This window comes from Podarcis melisellensis (assembly GCF_964234715.1).
Source record: "Podarcis melisellensis genome assembly, chromosome: 1".
NCBI classification, from domain to species: domain Eukaryota; kingdom Metazoa; phylum Chordata; class Lepidosauria; order Squamata; family Lacertidae; genus Podarcis; species Podarcis melisellensis.
In genome coordinates this window covers 12,412,259-12,430,489 of record NC_138528.1, presented here as the reverse complement: position 1 = coordinate 12,430,489, position 18,231 = coordinate 12,412,259, and the positions used below count along the sequence as shown (strand labels likewise).

The following is an 18,231-nucleotide window of genomic DNA, read 5'->3' as shown; positions in this document are numbered from 1 at the left end:
TATTTTTAATTATTTTGCTTTTAATTTTTTAAATAAAATTACTGTATGGTTTTATGTTTTTGCATAGTAAACTGCTGCAATATATTTCTCTCTCACACACACACACATTATTCTCTCTCTCTCACACACACACACACAAACACACACAAACACACACACATTATATTTTGCCTTGGGATTTTGGGGTGCAAATATCTCCTATCAATAAATAAACTTCCAATGGGAATTTTATCCCACACAAGCCCCACATAACTCCTAGTTCCTTCCCAGGATTAGCAGATCCAGACGCCAGAACTTGTGGCCTGTTCCTTTTCAGGATCAACCTTGATGTGATACGTTCTGAATCCAGTTCCAATCTGAAAAAGCTGCAGGATCTTGAACGGAAATTGTCGTCATCAACGGAAGACGTGAGAGCCCAGTATGGAAAAGCCATTCAGGTAGGCGTGCAACAGGCTCACTGCGCTTAGAGGCCTCCGCCATTTTGCCAGGGCAGTCTGCTGCTGTGTTCGTTGAATTGTTTTTTTAATTCTGACCTAAATCCAATGTCTTTCAGGAGAGCATCAGCGCTAACAAGAAGTTGGAGGCCGAGTTCGAAGTCATTGAAACGAAGAAAATAAAGCTTGCCAACTACCTCTGCGAGGACCCAAACAAGTTGTCTTTGGAAGATATGTTTAACACCATGAAAACTTTCCGGGATCTCTACATCAAAGCGTTAAAGGTTTGAGAATGAAATAGTGGGATCCTAAATACTGTAAGGAATAGGAGATAAGGTGGGGAATCTGTTTGTGAACTGCAACATCAGCATCAGCATCATCATTTAGCATGTAGGATGACAATATGCACAGAAAAGGAAGCGCAGGAAAAATCAGATAATGCTTCTGGCAGTGGAGATAGAATTTAGCCATCGTGGTTAGTAGCTGCTGTGGCAGCCTGATAATAAAGCAAACCTTTGTTTTCGTGTTTTGGTTTTTTTTAGAAAAAAGAAGTAGGGTTTGTTTTTCTAAGGCAGAGCTCTACCCAAGTGGTATCAGAGGGAAATGATTTAAAGTTACCGTAATCATTATTATAGACAGATAAAAGAGATTTACTCTACCTGATTATTTTGTGGATATGTTATAATAATATATAAAAGTCTCAGCAGAAATTAGTACTTGTACAACCAATGTGCAGGGAGAGGAGATGAAGTATTGTAACATAATTACGTTGAATTTAATTGAATATTGAAATAAAAATTGGGAAATCTAATGTATTTGGACCAGCAACGGAAGGATGGGAAAAGAAGGAACATCTGGGGGGTGGGAAGTCAGCTTTTAAGTTTGTATTACATTTGTATTAATTTGGTGACAATTTGTTTTTGGTTTTTAAAAGGAAAATCAATTTAAAATAATTTGCAAATAAAACTAAAGCAAACCTTTGATATGCCCTTTACATGCCAGTGTCTCCTACCTACAGGAGAACAAGGACCGAAAGGAGCAAGCGGCAAGAGCTGAGAAACGGAAGAAGCAGCTGGAGGAAGAAGAGGCGAAGAGGCAGAAAGGAGAAAATGGAAAGATCAGTGAGTATCTCAATGGTCTTGTTGAAGTAATGCAGTAGGTGTTTGAGCAAGAGTGCTCTTGGTCATGGAAGTTCTGCTCAGTGCCTTGCTGTCTTCCCAGGTGATTTTTACAAATATGGATCAGGAAAATCTGTTCGAGTACTCACTAGTGCAGTGGTTTCTCAGACTTTTTTTTTTCTTTGGGCCACACTCATTATTTTTATTATTGATAACAAATGCACTGGAAAACAAAGAGAAACAACTCCTAGCAGTGCTTTGTTTATAAGAGTATCACTTGTTGCTCTTGCTCTCGTTTTGAAAAGATTGTGGACGCAGGCACAGGATTTTGTTGTGGTTGTAGTTTAGTCGTTTAGTCGTGTCCGATTCTTCGTGACCCCCTGGACCAGAGCACACCAGGCACTCCTGTCTTCCACTGCCTCCCGCAGTTTGGTCAAACTCATGCTGGTAGCTTCGAGAACACTGGCCAACCATCTTGTCCTCTGTCGTCCCCTTCTCCTTGTGCCCTCCATCTTTCCCAACATCAGGGTCTTTTCCAGGGAGTTTTCTCTTCTCATGAGGTGGCCAAAGTATTGGAACCTCAGCTTCACGATCTGTCCTTCCAGTGAGCACTCAGGGCTGATTTCCTTCAGAATGGATAGGTTAGATCTTCTTGCAGTCCATGGGACTCTCAAGAGTCTCCTCCAGCACCATAATTCAAAAGCACCAATTCTTCGGCGATCAGCCTTCTTTATGGTCCAGCTCTCACTTCCATACATCACTACAGTGAAAACCATAGCTTTAACTAGACGGACCTTTGTTGGCAAGGTGATGTCTCTGCTTTGAAAAGATACCCAATCATATTCTGCAAAAAAAAAAAAAATGGTGATAGTATGCTATACTGTACTACACTAAAATGTTAAAATGTTTCTTTGAAGCTTCCCACCACATCCTTTGAGAACCACTGCTTCTAGTGCATGGATTCAGTTGCCACAAAAAATGGCAAACTCCAAAAGTTTTTCAGAAGACAATTGACAAAGATTAGACTCCAGCAAAGCCAAAGCCAACTTTAGCTTTCTAACATGGAATATTGCAGGCTGGCCTAAAAAAAGGGAGCTGACCCGTCCTTTGTTAAATTCATCCAAGATTATGACATTTTTACATGAGACCTGGAGTACAAGTGAAATCGATGTTAACGGCTTTTCCTCGTTCTGCATCTCAGGATCACCAATATGATGGATTTTGGGATCATATAGCCATACTGCTAGGGAAAGAATAATGGTGTAGGCTGCCAGAGGGCAGCACACTGCATGGAAGGAAATTAAGTAAAAAGTTTCAATTAAACTACAGTGGTACCTCGGTTCTCAAACGTCTCTGTTGATGAACATTTCGGAACCCCAATGCCGAAAACCCGGAAGTAAATGCTTCTGTTTTTGAACGTGCCTTGAAAGTCGAACGCTGGGTGTTTTTCCATTTTCTCAACTGAATTTGCAGGCAGCCCTTTGTACCTCGGTTTTCGAGCGCTTTAGAACTTGAATGGTCTTCCAGAATGGATTATGTTCAAGAACCGAGGTGCCACTGTATTCTTCTTCCACCAACCAGATAATAATAATAATAATAATAATAATAATAATAATAATAATAATAATAAATTATTTATATCCCGCCCTCGCCAGCCAAAGCCGGACTCAGGGCGGCTGACAACAGTAAAATAAATACAACATGCTCTCCAGATGTTTTGGGCAACAACAATTAACAGCGTTATCCTCTGTGGTTTTGTCTAATCCTTTCTTAAAGCCATCCAGGATGGCAGCCATCACTACATCTCATGGCAGCTTAAATATAAGTACCTTCTTTTTGAAATTCAGAAGCCCCAGCATGTCAGCAGCCCATCACACTGATCGTCCGGCTAACTCTCTCCTCTATTTCCAACAGCAGTTAAGAAAGGGGCTGTGAAGCAAGACGAAGTGTGTGTTATCGATGCTTTGCTGGCTGACATCAGGAAGGGGTTCCAGCTGAGGAAAACGGCCAGGAACAAAGCCGATACAGACACGCCCGCGAAGACATCACCCAGTCAACCACAGAAAGGGAAAGAAAATGGTAAGAACAGCAAATCCAAAAGTCGTAGTAATACAGTCGTATCTTGGTTTTTGAACAGCCTAGTTCTCGGACGTTTTGGCTCCTGAACGCTGCAAACCCATAAGTGACTGTTCCGGTTTGAGAACTATTTTTGGAAGCCGAACGTCCAACAGGGCTTCCATGGCTTCCAATTGGCTGCAGGAGCTTCCTGCAGCCAATCGGAAGCCGTGATTTTGCGAACATTTTGGAAGTCGAATGGACTTTGGGAACGGATTCCGTTCGATTTCCAAGGTATGACTGTAGTAGCGATTGCTGTTTCTGCTGCTGCTGCTTCTGTTGTGAAAACTAACATGCTATTACCCATCCTTTACCCTGATATCCCATGGCAAGATAAAATACAACATTAAAACAGATTTAAACAACTTGCAATCGCAAAAATCCACCTATCACTACAATGAAAATGGGTTTTTTTAATTTTATGGGCAGCCCTTTCCCATAAAACAATTGCTCTTTTTGGCGGCAGCCAGGAGTGGGGTGGGGATTTAAGAACATAAGATTTCCTGCTCGCTTAGGTGGCAAAGGTCCACCTAGACAGGCATCCTGTTCTCAAAGTGGCCTACGGGACCTGATTCCAATGGGAAGTCTACAAGTAGGACCTGAACACAACAGGTCCCAGCAACTGATACCCAGAGCATCTGTGCAATGCTGCTTTGTGTGAGTAGCGTTTCATCTGACTGAGCCCCCGTGTGGCGGAATCTGGAATTTACCATTTCGAAGGCTGGGACTAGACGTCAAATAGGAGGCTGAGCTAGAAAGCAGCAACCCAATGACATTCAATTTATATCCCACCATCTTCTCCAAGGAGCTAAAGGTGGTGTATGCTGGTCTCTCTCTCCTCATTAAACTCTGACAACAACCTTGTGAGGTAGGATAGGCGGCAAGGCAGTAACCAGCTCAAGGTCACCCAGTGAGTTTCATGGCTGAGTGGGGCTCTGAACCCTCTTCTCCCAGGTCCATAGGAGTCAATAAAATATTTGAGGGGGCTGGGCCCCCCAAAATTGATGGGCTTTGCCATTCAAATGGTGTGTGCGTACCGCATCATGTGATCAGTTATGCAGGATGGGGCGTACCTGCCCCCACCCAATATTTTATTCAGGCGGGCACCTCTGCCCAGTTCCAAGGCTGATGCTCTAGCCCAGGCATAGGCAAACTCGGCCCTCCAGATGTTTTGGGACTACAACTCCCATCATCCCTAGCTAACAGGACCAGTGGTCAAGGGTTATGGGAATTGTAGTCCCAAAACATCTGGAGGGCTGAGTTTGCCTATGCCTGCTCTAGCCACTGCACAACACTGCCGCATCAACAGTTACTCAGCATGTGACATCACATCACATTTCCCATCTCCCCCAATGGCAGGCAGTAGAATAAAGGAAGGGCAGGGAAACTCGCATTACTAAGAAAGAGAGGTAAGGGTTAAACCACAGAGCCTAGGACTTGCCGATCAGAAGGTCGGCGGTTCGAATCCCCGCGACGGGGTGAACTCCCGTTGCTCGGTCCCTGCTCCTGCCCAACCTAGCAGTTTGAAAGCACGTCCATGTGCAAGTAGATAAATAGGTACCACTACGGTGGGAAGGTAAACGGCGTTTCCATGTGCTGCTCTGGTTCGCTAGAAGCGGCTTAGTCATGCTGGCCACATGACCCGGAAGCTATACGCCAGCTCCCTCGGCCAATAAAGCGAGATGAGCACCGCAACCCCAGAGTCGGTCACAACTGGACCTAATGGTCAGGGTCCCTTTACCTTTACCTTTAAGAAAGAGAGGGGGAGAAACCAGAAAGTCTTGTTGGGGGCTGGTGCTAGGGAAACTCAGGAGCAGCCTGAACATTTGCCTGACAGCGTGTTTCTTTGTCATTCACAAAAACCGTCAGAGATGGATCTGATCCTTGTGTATTTTGTCAATTGTTTTCAGGCCAAAGTGTCCAGCCTGCCAAAGACCCAGCGAAGGAGGAAGGGGGAAAGGATGTGGTTGAGCAAACTAGCCTCCAGGGTCAAGTAGAAAAAACAGCTTTGGATGTCACGACCCCAGTTAAGACGCAGGAGGCTGTCACTGACCCCGTGGTTTCTGACAAGCCCGTTCCCGGAGTGGGGAGTGGGAGATGTTCTCCAACCCGGCCTGGTACTGAGACGAGTTCCTTGAATTCGTTTCCACTGGAGGGAGGCGGAAAATCAGGAAACGGCACAAGCATGCAAGAGGGGGCCGTTCCTTGTAGCGCCCAGGACAACGTGGACTTCAATGACTTGGTGTTGTCCCAATCGACCTCCTTCATCAAGTTTGGGAGCAGCACCTCGGGCCTTGGAAGCGAAACTATTTCATTAAGCTCTGGAGACCCAGCTGGCGGAACAGAACTGGTTCGTTCGCAGAACGGCTTAAATCCAAATGACCAGGTGAGCGGCGCCGTCAGGAAAGGCAGCAGAAAGGAGGAAGAACCTGGACATACCACAGAGCTACTAACCCTGGAGGCGACGAAAGAAGCGATCAAGGAAAACAAAGAACCTTCTATAGACTCTCTGGTGGACATCTCTCAGGAGAAGTCCTTCTCGGAGGAGCCGGTGACGGATTCTTCGTGCTCTGCGGCAGTCCCCCCGGAGCAAGCCCTTGCCGACAAGGAGAGCCAAAGGAGCTCCTCAAAGCGAAAGAAGAAGAAGAGGCACAGCAAGAGCAACTCAAGTAAGCCCTTTTTTAATTGTAATTGCTGGAGGTCAAGACTGAGCCGAACTTAGCTAGCTCGCTCGCTCACGGGCTTCATTCAGGCAGACCTGCCCTCTCTATTTTGGAGATTTTCAGGGATGGGGGAAAGGGGCAAAGCGTTCATCCCCTTTGGGAATGGCAGCCACACTCCCGACTTCTGCCTGGCACATTTATTTATTTGTTTATTTATTTATTACCTTTTTGTGCCGCCCGTTATCCATAGATCTCAGGGCGGTTCGCAACTTCAAGATAAAAAAACCATTGGCAGCAAGGACTGGCATTAGCCTGAGGTAGCTTCAGATGTCGCCATCGCATAGCCAAATCCGATTGGCTACGTAACGTCCTTGCAAAGTCAACTCCGACCGAGGGCGACGCTTCCGTTCCCTTACTCTGATTTGACTTTGTGACACAGCCAATGAGATGTGGCCGCCTGGCGATGTTTGTAGCCAGCTCCGAGGGTTCTGTCTGCCCTCCCTCTGGCATCTTGAGGGTAAAAAAGAAAAAACAACAACAACAGGTGCACACTGGTCCAGTAAATAAGTGGTGAGAAATCTGAGTGGCTGGGAGAACATCTTCCCCTCTCCACCAAATTCCGTTTCGAAACAGAATATCTGAGAATTGTTGGCTGTGTTATTGGAGATATACTTTTATATAATAGACAGGAAGCTGAAGCTTATTTACAGTGGTACCTTGGTTCTCGAACGTAATCTATTCTAGGAGTCCATTTGACTCCTGAAACAGTTCAAAAACCAAAGCGCAGCTTCCGATTGGCTGCAGGAGCTTCCTGCACTCTATTGGAAGCCGCGTCAAACATTCACCTTCTGAAAAATGTTCACACTCACTTCTGGGTTTGTGGTGTTTGGGAGCTGATTTGTTCTAGAGCCAAGCCGTTTGAGTACCAAGGTACCACTGTATATCTAAATTAGATTATTTCTCCCCCCCCATCTAATCTACCGATTAGATGCCCATGGGAAGCCCACAAACAGTGCAACAGCACTCTCCTCGGTTGTGATTCCCAGCAACTCATACTCAGCGTCATTCTGCTTCTGCCAAAGGATGCAGATCATAACTATTGCAGCTGGTAGGCATTGACAATAGTTATTGAACCTCCAAGAGAATAATTACAATGTCCTGCAGCTGGACTTCTGCATTTTCATTCCTTGCAAATGCACACATCCATCTTACAAAAAAATAATAATAGATGGACGTCTGCCTTTCTGCTTCAGAGCTCTTGCTTAACTTGTATGCAAGCGTCATCAGTTAATTAATTATGACTGATCAACTAAAGCTCCCGAGGTTAACCGGCTAAGACGTCTTTAATCGAGCGACTTCTCTGTGACATCCCGCTGACTTTCGGCCCGAATGGCCCTGTTGTTAACAGTTTTGGTATTGCTAATCACCTGGCTACATTCAGCGTCTCTCTTTTATTTGAAAGCAGTGGTTGACACTGATTTAAAAGCGATGGTTGATACTGGAGATAATAAAGCAAAAAGAGGTTGTGAGTTGCAGTGAGGTATGTAAACCACCGGGGGCAGCTTCTCTATGTGAACTAACCGTCGCGTTTGGGACTTCCCATGCCTAATGATCATTGCCACGTAAAGCTGTGCTTCTGCCTCTGTAATGGCTAATTATATGCGCTATATTCTTTTCGTGTGTGTAATTTTGCCATCCGGGTCCAATCTCTGTAGCTACTGGAGTCACTAGCAAGACTCCTAGTTGCTCAGGATTGGGTCCAAGGTCTTACCTTTTTTTGTGTCAAGCCAATCACCGTTTCCTCACAGGAAAATTTTCGTCTCCTGTTGAATCGTTTAATGTTGTCAGGCGTGTGGGGATTACAGGTGTCCTTTTCGTCTTGATTTCTGTTTTCCATACCTTAAAATCCTGTAAAAATGCAATTTCAGTTATGTTCTCCTTCTTTCATGGCAAAATAGAGCTTTGAGTGAAGATTTCGGCCCAAACCATTCTACACACCGGGCCCACTCCATTGCTGAAACGCTATAGTAATATAACTCTAGGGACACGGGTGGCGCTGTGGTCTCAACCACTGAGCCTCTTGGACTTGCCGATCCGAAGGTTGGCGGTTCAAATCCCTGCAACGGAGTGAGCTTCCATTGCTCCGTCCCAGCTCCTGCCAACCTAGCAATTCAAAAGCACGCCAGTGCAAGTAGATAAATAGGTACCGCTGTGGCGGGAAGGTAAATGGCATTTCCATGCGCTCTGGTTTCCGTCACAGTGTTCCATTGCACCAGAAGAGGTTTAGCCATGCTGGCCACATGACCCAGAAAGCTGTCTGTGGACAAACGCCGGCTCCCTCAGCCTAAAAGCGAGATGAGCGCCACAACCTCATAGTCACTTTTGACTGGACTTAACCATCCAGGGGTCCTTCACCTTTAGTAATATAACTCTTATTGTTCACACAGTGCTTTGGCAGGTTGAAACCACTTCTCATGTTTGCAACCCCTTAACTTGGACCAATGTGGTTATCTCAAACTAAAGATTCCTAATTCAAAATGCACATTGGTCAATAGCCAGTAGAGAAGGTAGGAAGAAAACAGAACACATAAAACACAATAGTATATATACATTAAGTATAATATTAGATATATGGTTGAATCAAAACAAGACAGTCCTTACCCACAGGTTTACAAGGTGTTTTTGAGGAGCAGCTTCATGGCCCACCTGCTCTGCCTTCTTAGGGTTGCATTTAAAGGGGTCTTTAAAATAGAGGACTGTCCTCTGTGAAATAGGACACATGGCCACCCTATTCCAAACAGCAGGGTCACAGTGCACAGACAGGCGTATCCAGTGCTTTTTTTCTAAAAAAATAAATAAATGTTTAGTGATACTCTCATTTTGACTCAAGAAAATCATCATTTTATAGTTCAAATTGGGAAAAATAAATCCAGTACAGACATACCTTGGAAGTTGAACGGAATCCGTTCCAGAAGTCCATTCAATTTTCAAAACGTTCAGAATATAAAGCGCGGCTATTGGCTGTAGGAAGCTCTTGTAGCCAATCGGAAGCCCCATCGGACGTCACTTCCAGGTTTGCGGCATTCGGGAGCCAAAACGTTTGAGAACTAGGCCGTTTGAAAACCAAGGATAAATGGACAAAAGTACAAAGATTCACAAAATGTTTAGGGGTATGCGTAACCCTGCGTCGCCCCCAGAAAAAAAGCACTGGGCGTATCTGTGAGTCACCAACCCACCACCACCAAAGACTCCTCTGTTCACTGGAGCTGTGACATAAATCTGGATCAAAGTCCTGATAATCTGATGGTGGGTTTGCGCTGTTGTTGGATAGCCAAAGGACTCTTCAGTTCTTCCATTGCTCACTGAGACTCCACTCAGATTTTGCCTTCGGTGGTGTAAAGCAGGCATTCCCCCCCCATCTGTGGCCTTTTAGATGTTGCCGCACTCCAAGTCCCATCACTTCCAGCAAGCATGGTCCGTTGTCAGGCACAATGGATGTTGTAGTCCAACATGCCTGGAGGGTAGAAGTTTGGGGAGGACAAAGTGTCAAGAAAGAAGAAGAAGAATATCCTGAAATTGCATAGTTACTCCTCCTTTGCCTTCTGATTGCAAGCCACCATAACATAACCCAATGAACCAATGACATGTGATCTCTAAACGCCTTGTTACATGACCAGTCTGTTTGTTTTACCAGGCCTTCCATTCCCACACACTTACCCAGCTAACTCTATAAATACCCGTCCTGGAAACGATATGGAACATCCCAAGAGATCCCAATAATTGTCCACAAATGGCCAGTCTTTTTCCATAAGAGCACTTTGTTCAGTAGATATCCTATTCAGAGTTCCCTATTCTCAATCACACACCCTGCAAAAAAGGGAAATCTTCCAATCAGTCCATGAAGATGAACAAAAATCAAGAAGCTCAAGTACAGTTTTTAAAAGAAGTTATAAAATGTTCATCTTAATAGCTATGCTGTCAATATAGCCTTTATACGCATAGTGACTTTGGCGAACATGCAAACTGTTTCTGTTGGAGGCTGTTGTAGACATTTTCATTCCACACCTCCCAGTAATGCATTTACTTGAAAACGCAAGTCAAGGCAAAAAATTCAGTTATCTGCAATATTTATAAACTGCTCCCTCTCCCCCAACATAGAACCAAAGTGGCACTCTCAAATTTCATTATCCCTTTCAACTTGGGAGGTTTGTAGACTGCTAAAACTCTCGGCCATCTCCCCAGGAAAAAAATGGCACATGAAGCTGCACCAGTGTTAGAGCTAAACAGATTGCAGCGCGGACAGAGATCATACATGATCCTCCAAATTAAGGAAGCCCTTTGCTTCAAAATGGCACTAAGGAAATTGATGTGTCCTTTCCTTTGCAGGTGGCGCAGCGAGACAGAAAAAATAAAAAGAAGCACATTCTTCAGTAACATATGCTATGGAAGGTAGCCATGGTAACAAGGGTAGAGGTGGGCTTGTTTTTTTCTCCTAGGGTGACGGTGGGTATGTAATAGGTAGCACCCAGATGCAAGAGATTTCCAAACATACGTGCCTTATGCAAAGTTCTAATTCTATACAAACTCCCTCCTGGTTTCATGCTGTTGCAACAGGCCTCTAGTCAGTGCCACACTGGATGAACCACTCTGGGCAACTCACAGATCGAAGCCGGGGCAGACCTCTAGGACCCAATGGCAGGGATAATTTAAGCCAACACTGTCAACTTCCTATTGGAAGTGCTTCCATTAAATGACTGTATAAATGGGCGCTGGCCATTGAAAGATATGCGGGACCAAGGTTGTGTTGTTGTTTGTTGTTTGTTACTGTTGTTACATGAAATGCAAATGCTCTGCTGTGTCTGTTCCTACAAAGACCCACGCTCCTGTTCCAACTGAAATAACAAATTTGGCAATGCTATAAGGCCTCACCAGACTCAAGCAAGCAAGTTGTGCAGGAAGGCGAACAGGAAATCCCAAGATCTTTTTCTCAAAGCTTACTCTTTCAAACTTGTAAACGTACCAAATAATACACAGTTCCCATTTTAGGTAATAGCACTGATATACTGTATACCTTGTCATGGAAGCCTTAGAGAACCCAAAGTCAGGAAGCTAAACAAGAACTTCATTGATTTTTAAGCAAGAACAGAACTGCAAAAGGAAGTGCCTGACTCCACTCAGATACAACTAGATCTAGTGCCACCTAGTGACTAAACGTTAGAATGACACTATCCATGCAGACCTATTTTGCATAAACTCCCAGCATTTATGCATCAAGCACATCATCTGCTGTGTCAATGACTAGCCATGGGCAGCTACCACAGGTCAGCAGGGAGTTGAAGCCCAGGAATGCACAGAAACACTTTAGAGCCAGGAAGACCTTGTTGTTCAATCAGCTCCAACAGGAAACCATTTATAGCCCTTCTGTGCACAGCCTGGATGGGCAGGACGAGTCCAGAGACTTAAGAATACTTTACTGCCAGGAATATACTCCAGTATGTGGCTTTGATAGCCTGCTTCCAACACGACAGCTGCACAGAGACATACTAGCTCCACCAGATCCCGACATAGTGTTCCATCTCCATGGACAATAAGTCCATCAGTGGCTACTAGGCACAATGGCTATCTTCTGCCTCCACTGTTGATGGGAATCACAAGCAGGGAGAGAGCTGTCCTCAAGTCCTGCTTGCGGGTTTCCCATCAGCGTCATGTTGGCCGCTGTGAGAACAGGATCCTGGGCTTAGTCTGATCAGGCAAGGATCTTCTTATGTTCCAATTACTTCAGACAAAAAGCCCAGTCTACGCAGGCCTCTGAATGAAGTGGTCAGGTCCTAAAGAGATAAAATGGGGTTGCATGACATCAGAACAAGGTGATGTTTTTGGATGCTGCCTTATATATATTATTTTTTAAAATCCCTGGAAGTAGAAAACTAGCACAGCTGGCTGGGCTAAATCTCCTTCCCCCTGGGGAGTGGCTGTTTTGAATGCAGGCTTGGATTATTATTATTTTTAAAAAGAGAGAAATCCCTGAAAGTCGGAAGCTAACACAACAGACCCGGCTAAAGCCCTTTTCTCTAGATAAGCTAGTTGCTATAAACTGAAGTCCGCTCAAAAGCTACGACCACCCCCTTCCTGCAGCCTGAAGTGGTAATAGTCACTTCTGCCTCACACAGGATGGATCTAAACTCATGGTTTATAAAGTTAAGGAAGGGTGGACACATTGTATCCTACTTTTAACGTTCATAATGCATTATTAAAATGTGGCACAAGAGGGCGCTGCAGAGCAACCAGGAACTGGCAGTAGGGAAACAGCATTTTTACGGAGAAAACAATGCTTTTAAATTGCCAGAATGCCCTGTGATGTTTTGGAATGATATATCATTCTAATAACATTAAACAGGTCAGTGTAGATCCAGCCTGAATCAGCTGCACTCTTGACTGGGAGGGTGTCCTAACTTTTTTCCTGCCTTCAGCTCAGGAACGCACGAACCCTGCGCCCCACAACTCTGTGTGTCTTTGCCAGAAAAAACACTTGCCAAAGTATTAACATCCTTAGCTCCCTAAAAGCTTTTCACTCAAAACTTTTCCATGAGAAACCTCTGGATTTCAAAACCTGCTTTGTTTGGGGTTGTTGTTGTTTTTCACTGCCTGAACTCGAGGGATTCTGTACAGGCTATGTGGCTTTAATGAACTTAAAACCTTTTGGTGTTCACTAATTGGAACCTTACATAATCTATCCTAAGAAGTGATTTACGTCATGGTTTATTTCTGTTGGATATGTACATAGCTGCCTCCTTCTGTATATTTTACCCAGGTGACATTGAAATATTACGTTGAAAGTATGGAAATAATTTTATATGCTGAGCTTAGTAACAATATTAATTGCACACGTTCTTGTTAATGACTTACAAGAGGCTAGACGCTCTGCTGAACTGAGATGGGTGTCGTATGGTGGCTTAATTTGCCTAACACTGACTCGGAGGGCACCCACTTCTGACCATTTCTTTTTGGGTGATCACAGGATTTCATTTTGTCGAAAAGATCACGAGAATACTTAGGGCACCTTAAAACTGATTGTGCATGTCATATTTGGAGGTGGTTTTGTTTGCCAAGTCCTGTTATCTAGCCCTGACCTAACCTTGGAACAGCTAGGCGTTTATCTCCCTGTGGCCAACCACCTAGGCAAAACCCAAAAAAGTAGGTCAGGGCTTGATCTCTGCAAGGCATAGTGAGCAGAAAGGGACACATTTCAGGCAAACAACAGAGCACCAGACCAAACTCATGGACCAAACAAATGCATAGACAATAGGGAGCTGTGGGGCTGGATTGAGGGAAGACCGATACTCAGTGGTAGACCATCTGTCTGGCATGCAGAGGTTTCTAGGTTCGTTCCCAGCCTCTCCAAGTAGAGTTGGGGGTGTCACCTGCCAGAGACCCCAGAAAAGCCACTACCAGGAAGAGAAGACAATACTGAGCTAGATGGATGAATGGTCTGGTTCAATATAAGGTAGTGGGTTTCGCCGCTGCTGCTCTCCTCTAGGGTAACCAGATGCAAAGAGGGATGGACTCCTGTACCTTCAATTGAGTGGAACAGAGTGTAGCTGCAGTCAAACATCCCTGCGTTCCAGGTTGCACCTGCCACACTTCCTGTTTCTGTACAGTGTTACTGTCCCTCCACCAACCCAAGATGGAAGAAGCAGGAATTCAGTGGGACTTTGGTAGAAAGCCTTGGTTTTTTAAGGAAGAGGGCAGCCTTGTCCAGCTCTGGGTGGACTAATGATGATTTCACAACGTAACTTCTCCAACTCTCTGTATATGCCTACTTCCTCAGTGCAATAAACTGGCTTATATTAAATATACACCTCTAAGTCTGCCTCTTTTTTTAATTGAAAAAAAGTTGCATGAGAATTATGGTTTGTTATATTTTAGGGTTCCCCAAAACAGAACCCAAAGTGGCACACACAAAAATGAAAATATGAAAAGTGCTAGAATGTGCAGAATTGTGATGATCTGCCAACCCCTCCAGGTCCATCAAACACCACTCACAACGTGGCTTCTTCTCTTCCCAGTTGAAGTCCTGCATCTTGAGAGTAAGACCCATTTGCATTCAGAGCTACTTGCTTCCGAATTCGTGAGATTGAGATTTTTGCTCCAAGTGTGTCAAAACCCATGTGGCATTTGCAGAAATACTAAATTTAAAATGTGTGCATTAGGAGAGAGACACAGTTAAACCACAGAGCCTAGGACTTGCTGATCAGAAGGTCGGCGGTTCAAATCCCTGCGACAGGGTGAGCTCCCGTTGCCTGGTCCCTGCTCCTGCCAACTTAGCAGTTTGAAAACACGTCAAAGTGCAAGTAGAGAAATAGGTATTGCTCTGGCGGGAAGGTAAACGGTGTTTCCGTGCACTGCTCTGGTTCGCCAGAAGCGGCTTAGTCATGCTGGCCACATGACTCAGAAGCTGTACGCCGGCTCCCTTGGCCAGTAAAGTGAGATGAGTGCCACAACCCCAGAATCGGTCACGACTGGACCTAATGGTCAGGGGTCCCTTTACCTTTACATTAGGAGAGACGTACAATAAAGTGCCTAACCCACCCTCTAGGCCAGTGACTCAATGTTATTTTATTTATTTTTGTGATTATATCTGACCTTTTCCTCCAATGAGCAGAGGTTGGATGGCCATCTGTCATGGATGCGTTAGTTGAGATTCCTGCATTGCAAGGGGTTGGGCTAGATGACCCTCGGGGTCCCTTCCATCTTTACGATTCTATGATAAGGTGGCATGATAAGGATTCTTCCCCCTCTCCATATTAGCCTCACAACACCCCTTTGAGGTAGGTTAGGTTGAGAAGCAGTGACATTCCCAAGGTGAGCTTCACGGCCGAGTGAAAATTTGAACCCAGGTCTCCCACATCCTAGAACAGCGCTCTGATCACCACAACGCACTGGTTTGTTTTTTACACAGAATGTTTCCATGCTGCTGACTCAAACCACACACTAAGCAGTTTGTAAGTGAAACTGTAGCTATGTCACCGTTAGAAGCCAGAAAGCAAATTCTATACACACACAGACACACATCTCAGAAGGTCTTCAGAGCGGCATCATGCAATATGATATCACATCACTCCTGGGAGGGTGCCAGAGATGTTAAAAAGCAGAGCAAAAACAAACAAACCCTCAGCCATCTCATAAATTTCAGGTAAGACTCAGCCCATGTCTTCAAGAAAGGACAGCCCACTCCTAGCTCATGGGCAGTGGAGTCAAGGGGGTTGCCTAGGCTGCAGGTGGCTCTCTGGAGGGTGTGGACCCCCACACTAACAACTGTTTTTCTGGCCCTGAGTCAAAGAGGATGCCTGTCAGTATATACAGGTCCAACACTTAGGCCCTGGAGAGCAGGAAAGTGATCTGAACAAGCGGCAAGTTTGAGGCATCTTAGGTTCTAGAGCGTTCAACGTAGCATCCCTTTTCCTAGCGCATAATTCAGCAATTCTGGGCGAACGTTCCTCTGCCGAGCCAAAGTCTGCAACCTTTCAAGAGACTCATTTTAGTAGCGAAATCCATGGCAGTCCTGTTTTATCACACTACATTTTTTGGTAAGCTTTTCAATTCAGCTCTCCTCCGACCACCACCTCACTTGCATCCATAACGTAGCTTCATTTATAAAACTCTTAAAATCAAGATTATGCAGCCTCTGGAGATCTAGGTGTTTAGTTTAATTCAGCTTTCGTGCCCCCCACCGCCGCCGCCAACGCCACAATTAACCAACAGGAGAACAAACATCTGGAAGAAAACCAGGCATATTCTATATGAAGTATGTTATACAGATAATACAATTTGCCCAGCAGGTGGCTCCATCTTCCCTCGAGTGAGCAGCTGACTATTTATTTTTTGTCCCATGCTGCAAGTCAACATAAATGGAGTTTACTTATGTATGGATCGATTAATGGATTTACTGTACTTATAGCTCGCCTTCAAGACAGCATATGTGGTTCTTCCCCCTCCGCCCATTTTATCCTCACACCAACCCTTTGAGGTAGGTCATGCTGAGAGACAGTGACTAGCCCCAAGGTCACCCCAGAGAAGCATCATGGCCAAGTGGGGATTTTGTGGGATGTAAAACTGCAGTCAAGTATAACATTCCTTCAGTCGACATGTTAGGGGATGTTTTGTACCACTCAGGAGAAGACTTCCTGTTTCCTCCTGAGCTGGGACAGACTTGAAGAGGGTGTGGTCTGTTGTACCAGCATGGAGGAGCACAAGGCCTCCATGTTCTGATCAGTGTGTGTTCTCCATTTTGTATGTTGCTGTGTGTTTGGAGAAGTGACTGCTTAGTCACAGTCACTTGGGATTAACTTCTTTAAGGAATGTTGCTGTTGTTTAGTCGTTTAGTCGTGTCTGATTCTTCGTGACTCCATGGACCAGAGCATGCCAGGCACTCCTGTCTTCCACTGCCTCCTGCAGTTTGGTCAAACTCATGCTAGTAGCTTCAGGAACACTGTCCAACCATCTCATCCTCTGTCGTCCCCTTCTCCTTGTGCCCTCCGTCTTTCCCAACATCAGGGTCTTTTCCAGGGAGTCTTCTCTTCTCATGAGGTGGCCAAAGTATTGGAGCCTCAGCTTCACAGTCTGTCCTTCCAGTGAGCACTCAGCGCTGATTTCCTTAAGAATGGATAGGTTTGATCTTCTTGCAGTCCATGGGACTCTCAAGAGTCTCCTCCAGCACCATAATTCAAAAGCATCAATTCTTCGGTGATCAGCCTTCTTTATGGTCCACCTCTCACTTCCATACATCACTATTGGGAAAACCATAGCTTTAAGTATACAGACCTTTAAGGAATAGTTATAGTAGTTATGTAACCTAAGCCTGCCTTCAGGGATATGTTTGTGAACCTGAATGAATCTGTAAGTAAACTACTTTATATTAACGTTAATCAGATTCTTGTGTTTATTCGTTTTAAGAGGGATTAGAAGGGATTTTACCACGAAGGAATCTTTAATAGTAAGACTCAGATGAGTCAGCAACGAGCTGATCGCTGCATAATTTAAAAAAGGGGACTCTGCCAGAATATGGATCTTGCTAGTGCAAGTTAGGAAGGATATCATTAAATAATATATCCTCTCCTGCCTCCCTAATCTTCCCCACAGATTTAAGGTGCTGTGGTCTAAACCCCTGAGCCTCTTGGGCTTGCCAATCGGATGGTCGGTGGTTTGAATCCCCACGATGGGGTGAACACCCGTTGCTCTGCCCCAGCTCCTGCCAACCTAGCAGTTTGAAAGCACGCCAAAAATGCAAGCAGATAAATAGGTACCACTCCGGCGGGAAGGTAAATAGCGTTTCTGTGTGCTGCTCTGGTTTTGCCAGAAGCGGCTTTGTCATGCTGGACACATGACCCGGAAGCTGTCTGCGGACAAATGCCAGCTGCCTCAGCCAGTAAAGCAAGATGAGCAACGCAAACCCCAGAGTCGTCTGTGATTGGACTTAACGGTCAGGGGTCCTTTACCTTTTAAAAAAAAATCCTCCCGTCTTAGTTAAACTGCTCTGCGCTGCTTCTCAACACCACACTGGCTGAAATGAAATTTTGGCCTAATGCTCACCCTTTGCAAGACAATCCTCCCCGTTTTTCCTCTCTCTGTGCGAGGTTTGTGCATCAGCACCTTCCTACTTAAGTGACCAGTGGACAGTTCATGGGAGAGAGGAGCAAAGCGACGTTCCAAATTCCTTTTTTAAAAAAAAAAACAAGAATTTGTTGCAAAATTTGTCAAGCCATTTTTCCCAAAATGCATTTTTAGATTTTTCACTAATCTAATGTATAACTTCTATGTGGTTATTTTCACAAATATATGCATTTTACACACACTGTGTCCCGTAATATACATATGGCTGGAAAAGAGCCTCACAAACTTTGG

At 44.9% G+C, this 18,231-nt stretch overlaps 1 protein-coding gene across 4 annotated transcripts in view; it reads left to right on the top strand.

Moving 5' to 3' along the window:
- INF2 (inverted formin 2) overlaps positions 1 to 14,186 on the top strand; it is a 77,601-nt gene extending 63,415 nt beyond the window's left edge. The window contains exons 17-23 of one of the 4 annotated variants that reach the window (XM_081909237.1): positions 317 to 437; positions 554 to 718; positions 1,453 to 1,555; positions 3,470 to 3,631; positions 5,578 to 6,336; positions 7,793 to 7,870; positions 10,717 to 14,186. In XM_081909237.1, coding sequence (XP_081765363.1) covers positions 317 to 437; positions 554 to 718; positions 1,453 to 1,555; positions 3,470 to 3,631; positions 5,578 to 6,336; positions 7,793 to 7,869 — 1,387 coding nt within the window. In that variant the 3' untranslated portion in view covers position 7,870; positions 10,717 to 14,186. Of the gene's footprint in view, positions 1 to 316; positions 438 to 553; positions 719 to 1,452; positions 1,556 to 3,466; positions 3,632 to 5,577; positions 6,337 to 7,792; positions 7,871 to 10,716 lie in introns of all 4 variants that reach the window. The other 3 variants (XM_081909235.1, XM_081909236.1, XM_081909238.1) reach the window with 3 other exon arrangements.
- The last annotated feature ends 4,045 nt before the right edge of the window (positions 14,187 to 18,231 follow it).